Source organism: Chiloscyllium plagiosum, unplaced genomic scaffold, assembly GCF_037043375.1.
Source record: "Chiloscyllium plagiosum isolate Xiang-an unplaced genomic scaffold, Cpla_swu_hap1 HiC_scaffold_4, whole genome shotgun sequence".
Lineage (NCBI taxonomy): Eukaryota > Metazoa > Chordata > Chondrichthyes > Orectolobiformes > Hemiscylliidae > Chiloscyllium > Chiloscyllium plagiosum.
In genome coordinates, this window is record NW_028270142.1 from 36,265,725 (window position 1) to 36,283,255 (window position 17,531).

Consider the following 17,531-nt stretch of genomic DNA (forward strand, 5'->3'; position numbering starts at 1 on the left):
ACCCAACCTAGTCCCACCTGCCAGCACCTGGCCCATATTACTTCAAACCCTTCCCATTCATATACCATCCAGATGCCTTTTAAATGTTGCAATTGTACCAGCCTCTACCATTACCTCTGGCAGCTCATTCCATACACGTACTACCCTCTGCATGAAAAGGTTGCCCCATATGTCTCTTTTATATCTTTCCCCTCTCACCCTAAACCTATGCCCTCTAGTTCTGGACTCCCCTACCCCAGAGAAAAGACTTTGTCTATTTATCCTATGCAAGCCCCTCATCATTTTATAAACCTCTCTAAGGTCACCCCTCAGCCTCCAACGCTCCAGGGAAAACAGCCCTAGCCTATTCAGCCTCTCCCTATAGCTCAAATCCCACAACCCTGACCACATCCTTATAAATCTTTTCTGAACCTTACAAGTTTCACAACATCCTTCCTATAGGAAGGAGACCAGAATTGCATGTAATGTTCCAACAGTGGCCTAACCAATGTCCTGTATAGCCACAGCATGACCTCCCAATTCCTGTACTCAATACTCAGACCAATAAAGGAAAGCATACCAAGCGCCTTCTTCACTACCTTGTCTACCTGCAACTCTACTTTCAAGGAGCTATGATCCTGCACTCCAAGGTCTCTTTGTCCAGCAACACTCCCTAGGACTTTACCATTAAGTGTATAAGTTCTGCTAAGATTTGCTTTCCAAAATGCAGCACCTCACATTTATCTGAATTGAACTCCATCTGCCACTTCTCAGCCCATTGGCCCATCTGGTCAAGATCCTGTTGTAATCTGAGGTAACCTTCTTCGCTGTCCACTACACCTCCAATTTTGGTGTCATCTGCAAATTTACTAACTATACCTCTTATGCTCACATCCAAATCATTTATATAAATTACAAAAAGTAGAGGACCCAGCACCGATCCTTGTGGCACTCCACTGATTTCAGGCCTGCATTAACCTTCATTTCTTTTTAAATGATCCCATTTTTAAAATAAATTGACCTGTTATACGATTATTTTTATTTCAAATTTAGCATATAATTTTATTGAAATATCCTGTCACCTGCAACGTGCTAAGCTGAAATGTCAGGATTTTATTCCTCCTTTTGCTGTGATACATGACAAAGAGAACCTTTGTGCCTCCTACAGTGGGATGTAATTCTCCTGGGCTAAACAGCATTTTAATTTTTTATCCATTCATCATGACCTTGAGAGCTTCATGCCAACAGAGTGTTTCTAATCTGTTTGCGATAATATTGCATTGCATCTGAAGTTCTCCCGTTGCCTTAAATTTCCTTTCTAACCCAGTGGGACATCATTACTTGTCTACAAAAATATCAAATGATCGCAACATTTGAACATGCTGTTCAGAAATGTTGAACGGAGCAGCTGGTTCGCAATTGATTTCTACAAGTCAAACACGAGCAGCAGGAAAAGTCAAGCTATTTTCAAGCTTTGTGCTGATATTGTATAAACTCAGGAATTTGCCCCATCGCACCATTATTTGATATCAAAGTACATCATTACAATTATTTAATTGCACGTTGTTTCTGATACAGCAGTTTGAAATGTCTAACTTTTTTTATACATTGTTGAAGCAGCCTCTGAAATAAATGTTGTTTCTTTTTATTTTGCAGTGGAAATGTTGAGCGTAATGAATCTCTGTTTGATAACACCCTCATCCTTACAATGCCTTTGAAACATGAAGTGGACACAGCCATTACAGGGTAAATTTGACCAGCGTAATGGCAAGATTTGAAATGAATATTCTGGAATGTAATTTGTAATAGATAAGACTGTAGAGTAGAAATTCAGTTGCCCACATCTTTTGATGTGGGGGGAGTGGTGGAGTGGGGGTGCACAGATGAATCATTGCACCTGAATCATGAAGCGTATGGAGGGGCCAAGCGGCTTGTTGGCTGCTGATGTTGGATCTTGGACTTGCTCAGCATCCAGCTGGAATGATGAAAGCAGCCCGTCAGCAAAGAGTAGAGACGGGGAGACAGCGGCCTAATGGAATTGTGACTGAGCTGGCAATCCAGACGCCCAGGCTGATGTTCAGGTGACTTGGGTTTGAATCCCACCAAGGTAGATGGTGGGATTCAAATTTGAATTCAGTAAAAATCTGGAGTTAGAAAGCTGCGCCAACAGTAATCATGTAATCACGTTCGATTGTCATGAAAAGCCATCTGGTTCAGTATTGGCAGGAATAGGAGCCTGAGTCGAGAGTGAGGCGCTGGAAAAGCGCAGCAGGTCAGGCAGCATCCCAGGGGCAGGAAAATCGACGTTTCGGGCATTCCTGATAAAGGGCTCTTGCCCGAAACATCGATTCTCCTGCTCCTTGGATGCTGCGTGACATGTGCTTTTTCAGCATCACTCTCAACTCTAATCTCCAGCATCTGCAGTCCTCACCTTCCCCTTGGAAAGAAAACCTGCCATCCTTACCTGGTCCAGTCTACATATGACTCCAGACCAGCGGTGACATTGTTGACTCTGAACTGCCCTCTGAGAAATTAGGGAAGGGCAATGAATACTGGCTGAACAAACAAAAGCAACATTCCATTAAAGTTTTTGTTAAAAGATCAAATTTAGGCTGCTGCTAAGGATGGTTGAGGATCAGAAAACAGGGATATTGAAAAAGGGGCTCTAAAGGGAGGCCTCAGACTGGAGATCAGAAGGTAGCAGGCATAACCACAGCACAATGATTTACTTTCCTCTCCCAATGTGACACTTACAGCATAAAATTTGCACATGCTTTTCTGTGTGCAACATTAAAGTGGAGTAGAAGATATTAAAGAGAGGGTAACAGTTACTAATAAAGTTATGAACAAAGTAGAGGGGGATTCTAATTCGGAAATCTTATACATTAGATAGCAATGGAAGATAAAGCCACTATAATGGAACTGATTGTAATCCATGAGTTGTGAGAATTGAGTACAGGGTAATGGGGTAATGGGGTAATGGGAGTGCAGGGAAACCTGATCAGACAAGAACACCAATTGGAGAGGGGAAAGAGTTACACTGTAAAGAAAAAGACAGATCTCTTGATAATACCCGATACAGGAAGAACTGGAAGTACATATCAAACTTTGTCTTTGTGTACAGTTTCCAAAGGATGTTACAGACCTTCACTGTTGTCAGATGACTTCCTCTTTGTGCTTTTTGTGTAGGGAAACGCCCACTGTTATGTCAAAGTTGATAATTTATTAGTAATGGGTTCACTGACTCCTGACTCATTTCTCAAGTGCCAATTTAGAAATCTGCAACTTTGAAGTTACTGCAACTCTCTGGAATAGAAACATCTTGTTTAGTAATTAACCCTTTGGATACTCCAAGCATTACATTGTAGAAAGGTGGCCATGACATTAGACTGTATATGGTTTTTTGGGAAGTGACAGGGTAGGACTTCCAGTGCTCCCTTTGATCAACACAAAAATAAGAATTGATTTTCTGGTTGTTGTTCAGTCGTAATACTTGTTATAAAAAAATTGTTCTTGGAAATGACAATTGGGTGGTTTCTGTAACAAACTGATGATACGTCCTACCAGTTAGCTGATCAGGTGCAAAACAAAACCCCCAAAAAACTCACCTAACTCCAGCTTCTTGTGCACCCCACATCTGTTTATGTCCCTGTATTCATGGCTAAACTTAATTACTACCCAGACCTCATTCTCTGGAACATATTCCCAAGTCTTTAATCACACCTTTGAAGCTTTCTCTCCAAGATAAGTTTTTGTTGCTCTTCCAATACTGTGCCAAGTCACAGAGTCATATGCACGGAATCAGACCCTTCAGTACAACTCATCCGTGCTGACCATACTTCTCAAGCTGACCTAGCCAGTATTTTGCCAGCACTTGGTTCATATCCCTCTAACCCAACTATTTATTTACCCATCCAGATGCCGTTTATATATTGTAATTGTACCTGCCTCCACCACTTCCTCTGACAGCTCATTCCAAATACTCACCACCCTCTGCATTACAAACAGAATCCTTTTAAGTCTTTCCCCTGTCACCTTAAATCTGTGGTCTCTAGTTTTGGACTCCCCAACCTATGAAAAAGATCTTGGCTATTCAGAAACATTTTGTGAAATAAGTGCAAGTTGTTACATTTTAATCAACGATATATAACATTCATATGTCACTTTTAAATTTATTCTATTATCAGTGGATTGAATAAAATGACATTGAGATTTTGGACTTTATGATAAATTCAGTTAAACAATCAGGTGCTGTTTTGTTCTTCAATCCTAAATGTTGCCTCTGAGAAATGTTCCATTAATTTGAAACTCAAGACTAAAAATTACTTAACCCTGTAGGAAGATGTTTAAGAATAATGCTGGTGCTAGTTAACAAATTCAACACAACCTTTTGGTCATTCCTGATGTTCAATCTGTTGGACAAAGTACTATCAGTTGATAACTCTTTGTTTCTTTTTAAAATAGGTCGATTTCCCCAACTTCCTTTATTTATGGTGATTCAGTGGATGCATCAAAGTTTATTCAATTGGAGGACATGTCCTGCCTTTTTCAACCTTTTAATTTGACATTTCAGGTGATTTATTCTTGCCACTATTAATCTCTTTTCAGTAGCAATTATTTTAAAGTGGTCTATCTTGTAGTTGCACAAATGTTCTGCCAGAATATCATTTTGGTCTATGTAACCTTAACAAGTGTTAAAAATTATGTGGGTTTATAGCAAATCCTTTACTTGAAGCTGAAATATTTGCTCCCATTTCAGCAGGCATCTGAAATAGTAAAATCTACCCTATTCTGAGGCAGTTTCATAATCTTGAAATGCTGACAAGAGATTCACAGATATCATTGAACATAGATTGAACGCCTCTTTCTGACCCACACTCCAAAGCCCTGCAGCATTTGACAAACATATTGGTACCCTGTAAGAGCAACAGAATGCTGTCAGCTGGTTACTCAGTTCCATGTGCATTTATCAAATACTAACCGATTCAGTCTCTGGTCTGTGCTAAGTCAGCTGATTTGAAGCTACAGCAACTGATGTCAGTAACCAATGTTCACAAGAAACCTACCAGCATCCAAACAGAGGAATAACCCAGGAACACCTAACTCTCCAGTGCACTGCTCTCAGGAAGGGTCCACGTCCAAAATGCCAACCTGCTTCTCATCCACCAAGAAGCAGATGATGTGATGGGAATCCCCGGCTTCCCATGCACATATCTGAATATACCCAAAATCGAAAGGTTAGGAACAAACACCAGTTAGTGATCACTAGTTTGATAACTTCATTTGCAAGATGTCAGTTAATGGATTTAATTTCTTGTGAATAGATTTTAAAACGCTGGTGGGGAAGTTTAGGTGCTGTACATTTAATGAGTTTAAATAACTTATTTCATTTTGTGTTTCCATTTGCAGCTCTCAGTTTTTTGTTTACATTTTGGAAATTATTAGTATTTGGTTTTAAGGATTCGAAACTTCAGTTATAAGGGTAGGTTGGAGAAATCGGGACTGTTTCTAGAGAGAAGACCATGAGGAGATCTGATAGAAACTTTCCAAAATCATGAATAATCTGGAGAGAGTAGATAGGGGGAAGCTGTTCACTCTTTTAAGAGAATCAAGGACCAGAAAGTGCACTTTAAAAATGTTTTGCGTTAAAAAAAAACAAGTGCAAGGGGAGAGAAATTGGTTTTCACACATAGTGATTGTGGTTTGGAATACACTGCCTGGAGGTTTGGTGGATGCAGATTCAATTGAGCTATTCAGAAAGGTATTAGATGTCTATTTAAATAGAATTAATGTGCAGGGTCACAGTATAAAAGGCCGATGTTTGGCAGTAACCCTCAATGCTCAGAGAGCTGGTGCAGACTTAATAAACAAATTGCCTCCTTCTGCACCCCAGTTCTCCTATGATTTGAGGTTTACGCCAGCAGATTGGCGGATTGGATTTGGGATGCTCTTGAATTGAACTATTCACTGAACTGTCTAATCAGAGATTATGAGATTGAGCTACAAAGGACTGTGCTTGGCATCCCTCACTCCTCAGGTGTTTCTAGATTTACTGAAGACTCCTATGATTGGTGGAAATCCATTGTGTTGAGATGAGACCAGAGATGCTGACAGTGCTTCTGTTGGAGTTAAGAAGACCAAGAGGAGATCTATTTGAGAATATTAATTGTTAAGACAATTTGAATAGTGGATCAATGGCCCTGATTTTAATTCTTATCTCCTGCTTATTGAGAGTTGAGCCAGTGAGGTAGGTGAGTTGAAGGCTAAAATAATGGGAAATTTGCCCTTTTAGTCAAGCTGTCCTCTGGTTGTGTTCCAATTTTAACTTGCTGTTTTGTAATGGCAAGCATGTGACCCACTCAAAGGACAGGAGCCTTCATTAAATTTACAGTCCAACTCCATTACTGTACCTGGAACCTGATCAGCTGTTTGAATTAGAGATCTCAGTGGAGGAACATTGATGACTTTTCCAAGGCATGCTGAGACATAGATTGTGAATCAGAAACTGTGGCCCAGAAAGCTTCGCTTTAAAAAAGTTGTTTAGGCTGCCTTTTGGGGCCAGGAAGGGTTTCTCTAGGTATCTTGAGGAAAATTTGCAGCTGTATTATTTCAGGCTTCCTTCTGTCTTCATTTGCTACTTCAGTGACTGCAGGATTTAATCCCACATCTTGGTACAGTGTCCTATCACTTATTTCCTATCCCTGCCTATCAGGTGTCTGATCTGCCAGTGTTTTTAGGTAGATCTCCAAGAAAAGTTAAGCAAATACTCCACTCCTCCAATCTCCATGGATTCATCACATCTTTGGAGTTGAAACTCAACCCCCTGCCTCCCCACTTGTGACTAGATCTGGTCAAACTATTCTTCACAGAATGAGCGGTGATGATTAGAGAAAAGTATTTATGTGAAACATTGTTGGAGCTCAGAATGCTCTGTCACAGGGAATGGTTGATGGGAGATTATTTGCTTCCTTTAGGGAAAAGGTTGACAATTTACAGACGCTGAGGAAAATTCAGAGCTCTGGGAGAGAGTTGAGCAATAAGTCACTTCTGACCAACTCCAATATGGAGCTGGATGGGCCAAAAAGTAGCCTTTTCTGCTGTAAATATCAACAGTTCAAATTGACAAGGTTTAGAAAATGGTAGTTCTAATTCAGTGATGTATTCAATGTGTTGTAGGAGTTAAAGTAATCTAATGTATTTATTTATAGAACAGTTTCAGACCCTAAACTAAAAAGCTTGATATTCTCACTGTATACTACTTCAAAGCAGTATGTTTATTTCAATCATTTTAATAGTGTATCTTTGATCTCTAAGAGAACACAGGTTGTGTGGACCTGACTTGTAGGGAGACTCACTGCAGTTTGTTCTATGTAACTGAATAGAACTCTCGTTTTGTCTGAATGCTGCCAAGACCTGAACATTCAGAGCATTCAGCATTATTTTAATTAAACTCAGTCCCTTTTTGTACCTCTGGGATAGTGCAAGTTCTTGGCTGGGGACATAAAGCTCTCTTCTACAAGCATTCCTTTCATCATAAACAACCCCTTTGGGAAAATGCATTTAGTGCTCGCAAACACATTCCAACCCAATTCTATGCCTGTTTGGCCCCATTGACAGCTTTTATTTATCTCATTCTGATCGTGCTCCTTCCCATAATGGGGAAGGTATGATAGTAGGGGAGGAGTTATTGTCCAGCATTCTACTGAAATTTGGAATTTTTACAAATCACTTTATCCCTAAAGATGTCAAGAGAATGTTTTACTGAGGCTTTATTTTACATTGATGCTATTTTTGAAACTTGGCACTTGTAGAACACTTAAAGCTGTACATTTATGCACTTGGTTGTGTAATGGTGCATTATAAAGTTATCAGGTCTTCCTGTCAGAACTGAGACATATTCTGAACATATTCAAGTAATAAAAATGAGTGGGTTTAATCTATTTCCTCTGTTTCCACTTTTAGTTTTGTTTTGGTGTTAAGAGTTTAAAACTCTTTATTGGATTCATGTGGTTTGAAAAATATATGAAGCAAAAGATTTTTAAAGTCTCTGTCTGAACAAACCATAAAGGGCCTCGCAATAACTAGCAGTTCAAATGTTTGCTTCACTGAATTCATGGTTGAATTTTTTGATTGAAATTATGCTAAAATAGTTCCACCTTTGCTGGTGACAGTGGAATGCTTCTATTACGATTCTTTCTATGTTGGGATTAAATGGACTTGTGCTATCGCCTATGAAATGAGAAGAATTACTCTGCAAATCAAATTGTGATTAAATGTTTACTGAGGTTTTCCATAATTAGAATTGAAGCTGCCATTAAGTCTGACTTCACCACTTCTTGCACTGCCTTTGTTTCTCTTTTCGAGCTTTCAACTTGTGATGATTATAGAAAGGATAAACATGGAAAAGTAAATCTTTGAAACATAAACTAGTTCCATGCAAGAAGGAAGTCACAATGAGACAAATAAGGCCACATCTTGAGGCTGGTGTTACCAGCAATGATCATGAGGCCTATCTCTAGAAATTACGTCTGCACAGCATATAACTCCCATTCATTAAAAAGGATCTCTGGATTATCAATTGTTCTTTTATAGAATTCCACATTAAAATGAGAGCCATAAATATTCTATGTTGTGTCAGTAGACTGGAGAGTGCTATGCTTGGGAATCGAGCAACTGTTGATACCCATAAGAGTTTGAATCAAGCAGGGTTAATAATGTTCTTTTTTTCCATTTATTATTGAATGACAGGTTATAAACATGGGCCCAAGCGGTGCACCAGAACTTGCTGTGCAAATTATGATTCCCAGTAGACTTCTTACAAATGGAGCTGACATCTTTCTCATCCAGGATATTGTGGTGAGTACATAGCACCATCAATACTACTGCAGTGTCCTGCTGGCTTTGAGCATGTTGCTTGAATCAGTTTTTAAACCTCATTGGCACATATAGGTATCATTGTTTGCAAAATCATATGTTGCAGATAGTTAAACTTTGTAAATCTCTGGGCTGAAGGTAATTTTTTTTTGTTTATGTTCACTTTCTAGACCTAGATTGTATTAATTTTTCCTTTATGTCAGTTCATATTTGTACATTACTGGCACTGTTTGCAAACAATCAATTTGTCTGGCCTCAGAACTCTTTATTCACTCGTTGCCAAAGAACTAGTTCTCAGATTATTTTTAGTTGCTTTTTGACTCTATGTAATGAAGGGTTGGCAAGTAGACTCTACTGTAAGATGCATCTTTTTCTGAAAAGTGTACAGTGACCGTTTAACAGCACATTTAAGTTTGAAGATGATGTTTTGCTTGTTTCAAACCTGTAACTACCAACAAGCCCCATATTATTCATGCTGCTAATAGGGACAATTTGTCTTCATTACACCTAGCACACCTTGAAAATATAGCAACATACTCAGTAAAGGGAATCACAATTGACAGGGTCCTGAACCTCTCAGCCCTTCATAGGGCAGAATGACATGAAAGGGGTGATCAGAAAATTGGGCATCGCGCCAGTGGTACAATTCCAGATGCCCTGTTGCAATTTTAACCAGTGATGAAAAATCCTTGAGTAACTCACCTGTGGCCAATTGAGGCCTATAATGCTCATTCAAAGTGGGATGTTAAACATGGCGGGGAAGCCAGCACCATGCATCTAGTCCATGAACTGATGAGGCAGAGAGGAGGGGGAGAGCGTGCCTCTTTTCTGGGTACCCTGTGACAATCTGAAGCCCCCAAACACAATGTGTCCCATGCTAATCGGCTGACTGACCCCTCCTGTCTTCACCCTGTATCTTCACCCTCCCTTGTTAGGGCCTGTTAGCCTGGGTCTGGGGAGATCGCAACTTATCTTCAAATCCCAGCTCAATTGCAGCTCTCATTCTCCATGACAGTATGAAGGCCTATCCTTGTGTTTGTTAAATGTCCACATTCACTGTGCCAGCTGGCTAACTTGGCTTTTATATTAGAGTGTATGGGGTGTGTCAACTTGGGCCAAATGATCTCCTTTAAAGTTTAACCAAAGCTTATTAATTAACTGTCAGTCATCAGCTAATCTATGCATCCTCTGTCACAATGCCTCTAACAATCACAGTCCACCTGCCAACCCTTCAGAATTCTCCTCATGCAACATAAATCTGGATTTCCCTCTGCACTGGTATTTTTAATGAATTGTCCTGATCAGCACAAGTGGACAAGCTTCAGTAAAATGTGCCTTTTTTCCTTCAGTACTACCAGGCACCTGACCCCCTTTGAGGGGTTTCTTTTCAAATTACCTTAGTTCTTCTTTGGTTGTGTTGACATCAAAGACTGATCTTTGTATTCTGGTAACATTAGTATGCTGGTTGAAATTTGTTCTCTTTTCTCTATTGAATTTTCTAAGGAAACCATTCCCTTACTAATTTTGTACTTGTGTTCCCCCATAATTCTAAACTTGCAGAATTATTGAAGTAATCTGCATATATCCAAATTACCCATGACATTCAATGTTTTGAAAAATTAAATCAAAGCTTATTTCAATCTTACGCTCAAAGAAATCAAAGAAAGTAAGACTTCCAATTCTGTAGCATCTTTTACACTTTGGAAGTAATTACTTTTGATTTGATGTTATAAAGGAAAGCATAAAGGAAAAAAGGAAAATTAAAAATTCGAAGTTTTCTGTAGGCTTTCACTCATAACTTAGAGTCCCAGATTCATGCTTGATTCAGTTCTCTGAACTCTACCCAGTGCAAAAACATGACAATTGAAGATGGGGGCAGCCATCTTCTATGTATTGCAATGTGCTTTGTGTTCTCTGATATTCATGTCTGTCTGATGCCAACCAGACTTTTAATTAATGCAAAGTTTACAAATGTAAAGTTCTCAATAGTGAATTTCAGCTGTCTGCAATTGTGAATCCCTGGAAGAAGTCATCAGCATCACCAGTGATGTTTTACCATGGGCTTTGTATGGATCTTCTGTCAAAGTTATGATTGAGGCCATGAGGAAATTTGCAAAAACTAATTCCTTCCCCCATCTGTTGCTCTTGGTCAACCACCTTCCCTTAACAAATCATGCAAATTTGTGTCTAATTAGTTTTGTGAACTACACAGCTGAAACCCCTTTCAAAAGCACTACATAGAATCTTATCATGATTGAAGCTCCTGGACACATACAAAATGTAGGCAGTGTGAAGAGCATAATAATTAATGAACAGCTACTTATTTTATGAAGCGTAATTGCTGACATGATCCTTAATTCCCAAAACAAAATAATTACAATCCAGTAATAATTTCAACTCTTGTTTCTAACGTTATTACTTTAATGGTTACGACATCAGTAAGATGACGATAAAGTGAAAAAACAATCAGTTAATTATATGACAAGAGACTGAACATTCATTTCATAGTCCTCAGGATAGATGGGGAGTTGCTCAAGGATTTCCCATCACTGGTCAAAGAAGGGGAACTTTGATGTTCAGAGAGACATAGGTATCCATATAAAAGGCACAGTGTAAATTTAGCATGCAGGTTCAACAAGAAATTAGGAAGGCAAAAGGCATGATGCAAGGGAATGAGTACCAGTTTGAACAATTGAAAGACCATACCATAATCACAGAATCCCTGCAGTGCAGAAGGAGGCCATTCAGCTGATCGAGTCTGCACCAACCCTTCAAATACCATCATTGGTTGTGGTGATTAGCCCGTCAGAAAAACATCTCTCTGCAACTACCCTCTGTCTTCTATGAGCAAGTCAATTTTGTACCCAACTCACTGTGGATCCGACCTGACTTAATCTTTTGCACCAGCCTACTATGAAGACCCTTGCCAACTGCTTTAGTAAAGTCCGTGTAGACAACATTCACAGTCCAATCCTCATCAGTCACCTTCACCACTTCCTCAAAAAACTTCAATCAGTTTTGTGAGACAAGATCTCCTCCACATAAACCCATACTGACTATCAAGTCCATTGTTCTTCAAATGCGAGTAATTCCTATCCCTAAGAATCTTCTCCTATAATTTTCTTACCACTTCTAAAGGGTCACAGGCTGATCATTCCCTGGATTATCCCTGTTGCCCTTCTTAAACAATGAGACAACAGTGTTTGGGGAGCTCAACTATGACTAAAGAAGATACAAAGATGTCTGTCAAGGCCCCAAGTAATCTCATCACTTGCCTCTTTCTATATCCTAAGATAGAGGCTGAGGGCACTTATGTACCTTAATAATTTTCATGGCACCCAACACCCCCTCCTTAATATCAACATACCCCTCCCTAATCTTCCCATCATCCGTGTCCTTTTATAGAATACCTCCAGTGTGGAAGCAGGCCATTCCTAAGTGAATACCAATGCAAAGTACTTGTTAAGAATTTCACCCACTTTTTCTGACTCCACACATAAATTCCTTCCTTTTTTCTTAAGCTACCTCTTGCTCCAAATGCATGTTTAAAATACCTTGTGATTCTCCTTAATCTCATTGGCCAAGGATATTTCATGGTCCCTTCTAGCCCTCCACTAATGTCGTCTTGTTTCATATCTTTTCTCCTTTCTTTATGCTTCTCAAAAGTCTTCTTTGGTTTAAGTTTCCTAAACCCTATATATGCTTCCTTTTCCTTTTTGGCTCAATATCTGTTGTCATCCAAGATTCCCGAATCTTGCCATTCTTTTTGTTCATCCTTATAGGAACATTCTGATCCTGATCCTTTGGTTTTCAAAAAACTGTCACATGTCAGATGTGAATTTACCCTCAAATAGCTGCCCCCAATCCAATTTCTTCATCTCTTGCCTAATACTGTTGTAAATAGTCTTCCCTCAATTTAACACTTCACCTGAGGACTAGTCTTATTCTTATCCCTAACTGTCTTAAAGTTTTTAGAATTATGACCACTGTTCCCAAAATGCTCTCCCATTGAAACTTCAATCACCTGGCCAGGCGCATTACCCAAGACAAGGTATAGGACAGACCACTTTCCTAGTTGAACTGTGTATTTTGTTTGAAGGAACCCTCTTGGATGCACCTAACAAATTCTTCCCCTTCTAAATCCTTGGAACTAAGGGAGTCCCAGTCTATATTGAGGAATTTAAAATCACCCATTACGACAACTCTTGTTTTTTAGATTCATTTGTGGGGTGTGAGCATTGCTGGCTAGCCAGTATTTATTGCACACCCAGAGTTGTCTTTGAGAAAGTGGTGGTGAGCTGCCTTCTTGAACCGCTACAGTCCACTGCAGATATTGTTTTAACATCTTTTCTCGATCAACTTGCATAATTTTTGGTGAGATTTGAGTGTTACTGGCAGCGCCAGCATTTGTTTCCCATTCTATTTACCCTTGAACTGATTGGCTTACTAGGCCATTCTTATTAAATGGCACATTTCCTTCCCTGATGCATTAATATGGCAGACTTTTTATGACAATCGATGATAATTTCATGATCACAAGTACTAAGAGTAACTTTCCGTTCCAGATTTTTTAAAGAATTAAAATGAAATTCCACCAGCTGCCATGGTGGGATTTGAGCACACTTCCTAAAGCAGTGGCCTAGGGTGTCGGAATGACTTGTCCAGTGGCATTACCACCATGCCGTTATCTCTCAAAGTAAACATCAATAATAAACAGATTCCCATAATCAAAGACAGAACATTGAACATTGCAGTCAGAACACCACGTTCTGATCTTGTTTGGAGGTCAAATAGTTTCCAGCTTAGAGGGAGAGCTGTGAGTCATTGCAGCCCATTGGCCCACTTCTGAAAACCTCCTGGTGACTGGCTGGAGAACAACTTTGAAAGAGCTGGAAACTCAGTCTGGAGAATGGCATTGGAGCAGTAGGGGATCCATGGAGAGAAGACTAATACATTTAACATGGAATAACAAACAAAGAAATAATTCTTTTAGCACAGTGAATTTATTTTGCTTGTTCATTTAACAATCTAATCATAATGTATAGTTCATGAGTTCATCCAGTCTCTTTCATGAAACGGTCTGTTTACTGACTAATTAGTCAAGATGTTTGCATGGAAGAAAATTCAGTGCAAGCATTCTATTATTTGCAAATGGTTCAAATCAATCTGCATAATTTTGTCATGAATAATTTGATGTCGTACTGAAATTACAAGGTGATGGAAAAAACTGATAAATAAAATATATGTGTATAAATAAACAAAACATGGAAGAATGACAGGGGCTGGCTGAGCCTAACATTCTGGGCCATCTCCCAAGAGGTTCATTTCACAGTATAGCAATAGGAGGTGAAATACAATATAGGCACACATACCTGCCTGTCAGAGGAGTGTGCAGTATGATAACCTGCTCATTATTAATCATTTGGCATGTTGAGGATGTCTTGTAAATCTGTTGAGTAAGCTGCTGCAAACCATTGCAAGCTTGCCAGATGTTGGCGGAGAAGGCTAGTAGCACTGATCCCCATGGGGCTCTGGAATTCGGAAGCATGCCTGAAGGAAGCCATTCCATAGAACTCTCTGAGGGGGAGAAAATACTACATTTATTGTGCAAAGTGGTCTAATGATGGTTGAAGCTTAATGTACTGGAGACATTTGAAACATTGAGTTATGAAATTGCAAACAACACATTACAAAAAAAAGTATTCACTCTTGCCTTTGTTATTCTTTATTTCCTCATTGTCTTCTGAAGGGGGTGACTCAGGCCGGGATTAGCTGCTGGCAATTTTGTTGGTCACCATTCTTCGATTAGTGCAATCCTATCTTCATCCTGTATCCACGCACACAGCTTCCAGTGGTAGATGTTAGTTTGAATAATGATGATAAAAATGAGTGTTGTCTGAATTTTCTTCCACTCCTTAAGGGATATGCTGCCAAGGTCTTGTACCTTCAAGACAATGGGTCTTGCTTGAGACTGGCGTATTTAATAAAGTAGCAGGTTGCAACTAGGTTCCTTGTTGCCTATTTTATAGACCAAGCCAAGTAACTTGTTTAAAAATATCAGTACATATTAAATTTGTAAAAACAGCAGGGATGGCATCTGTGATGGAATTTTGTAAAATGAATTAATTTGTTTCATTTCACAAACAATTAATCCTCGTTGAGGTCCACATACTGTAATGTGTTTGTGTTACTTATGACATTTCTCTCATATCCCAATGATCAGAACTAAATGTTGCATCGAACAGGGGCACAATGGGGAAGAAACTTTTGATTTTGATATTGAATGGGTGTAATATTAGTGATGCACCCATCGTGATTGCCTTTCTAAAGATTGAAAGGCCCACTTAGCCTTGAGGTTTTGTCCTTATAACATATTACCATAGAGCTTCAGGTATGAATGGGTACCTGAGGTGAAGTGCTGAGTTGGAGAAAGTGAGGACTGCAGATGCTGGAGATCAGAGCTGAAAATGTGTTGCTGGAAGAGCGCAGCAGGTCAGGCAGCATCCAAGGAGCAGGAGAATCAATGTTTCGGGCATGAGCCCTTCTTCAGGAATTTGAAGTGCTGAGGTCACTTGGTAGAAATTTGATGAGCTATAATGTGAAGGAAACTGTGTTGTAAGGGTTACATTGTTGTAGAAGACAGAGAACAGGGCAGTGGTTCACTGTAAGGTTCCTGTGAGGTGCAGTGGCACTCAGGATAGTCATTAATCTGTGAATTCTCTTCGTCAGAAAGCATTGTAGGCTGGGTTATTGAATTTATTCAAGCTTAATCGAGATAGACTTTTGATGGAGAATAGAATCAAGGGTTTCTGGGGGGAGACAGAGAGGAAAGTAGAGCTAAGACCACAACAATTTCAGCCATGGTATTTTTGAAGAGCAGGGCAGACTAGTCTATTCCTGGTCTTAAGTCCTGTGTTCTTATGGAAAATTGACGCAAGCTTGTATCAAAATGTAGGCTTTTCCAGTATAGGTTTTCCATGCATTTGAATTAATGATCAGAAAATTGTGTCCACCCCATGGTATAACTTATTACATATGTTTGTAGTGGCTGAGGTTACCAGTTTGAAGTATAAAACTGGAAAATTAATCTTGCACCTCAGACTGACAATTTATATCTGGCTCTGGAAGTTAGACAGCCAGATGTTTATTGGAGGAAAGTCATAGATTGCATGTACAAGATTTTCCAAGATTCCCTAGGTGTGCTGGGCAATGTAACCCCTTTCATTCTGTAGAGTCTTGCAGCATGTCAACAGCGATGACCAATTTGCAGGCAAAATGAGCAGAAAATCAAACTGTCCTTTTTGCCAATTGTACATTGCTGTTAATATAAGAAGCAGACTAACTTGATCATTTAGGAATGGAAATAATTTAACTTTAGCTACAGCTAATTGTACTTAACATTTTTGCTGAGAGCATCTGAACACCTTCCTGGTTTCTGCCATTTTTGTGATGATATCATGTACACACAGCAACTCTACATTAAAGTGTTTCTTGTGCATTTACCATCTGTCAAATACTTTTAATGGAATGGAATTATGTTGAATAACCTAATTTATTATTTCATACTTCCAAATTTATCATAAATAATTGTTCTAGCCAGTCCCACCTGAAGTTAATTACTGCAAAGTTTGTATAATTCTTAGAAGCATGGAAGACCTCATCCTCATAATTTTACCACAAACAAGTCTATAGTTTATTTTTCTAGCTGTAGCACTCATTAATTTTTCTGTGGCACTGGAGCCAGGTTTCTGGGGACAGGGTTTCTGGCAGTGTCCTCTGCGATCTTCTCCCACATGTACAACATTATTTGCATCTGTAACATCCTTCCTCCTGTGTGTAATGAACAACCCTCCTACACCAGGACCTTCTTCCTGAGAAAACCTGTGAGCCCCACACTTGGCTTCCTGAGCATTCTGACGCATACTGTTATCTGTCAGTCAGCACATTCCGCACATGCTGTATAGGCATGACCATGTCTGAGGTGTTTGAGTTTTTGTGTTTGCTTTCAAAGGAGGTCACATCATTTTTACAGTGATCCTGAGAGAGTTTTTTCAGGACCTGGGAGTCAATGTCAAAACTCCTTGTTGGTTCTCATTGGAAAGAAGAAAGCTAAGAGGGGATTTGATAGAGACATACAAGATGATCAGAGGATTAGATAGGGTAGACAGTGAAATACTTTTTCCTAGGATGATGATGTCAGCTTGTATGAGGGGGCATAACTACACATTGAGGCGTGATAGATTTAAGACAGCTGTCAGAGGCAGCTTCTTTACGCAGAGAGTGATAAGGGCGTGGAATGCCCTACCTGCCAATGTAGTTAACCCAGCCACATTAGGGAAATTTAAACAATCCTTAGATAAGCACATGGATGATTTTGGGATAGTGTCGGGGGATGAGCTGAGAATAGTTCACAGGTCGGCTCAACATTAAGGGCCGAAGGGCCTGTTCTGCGCTGTATTGTTCTATGTTCTAAGTGAAACCTTCAGAATGCCCTTGTCATGCTATCTTTGACAGCCTTGAGAGCATATCCCAAGCTCTCCTTGAAAGATTCCTTTTGGTAAGTATCAGACATTCTGGTTACATAATGAGCCCCAGCTCAGTTGTGAATATTTCAGTATGGTGTGGATGCTCGGCATACTAGCTCAGATGAGCACTGGAGTGCCTGGTACTTTGCCCTG

The 17,531-nt window shown here is 39.6% G+C and overlaps 1 protein-coding gene across 1 annotated transcript in view; it reads left to right on the forward strand.

The window, feature by feature from the left end:
- The window catches only part of itga9 (integrin, alpha 9), a 389,627-nt gene that overhangs the window by 307,477 nt on the left and 64,619 nt on the right, over positions 1-17,531 (forward strand). The window contains exons 21-23 of the mRNA XM_043688825.2: positions 1,636-1,725; positions 4,444-4,552; positions 8,728-8,835. Of these exons, the coding sequence (XP_043544760.2) occupies positions 1,636-1,725; positions 4,444-4,552; positions 8,728-8,835 (307 nt within the window). The remainder of the gene's footprint in view (positions 1-1,635; positions 1,726-4,443; positions 4,553-8,727; positions 8,836-17,531) is intronic.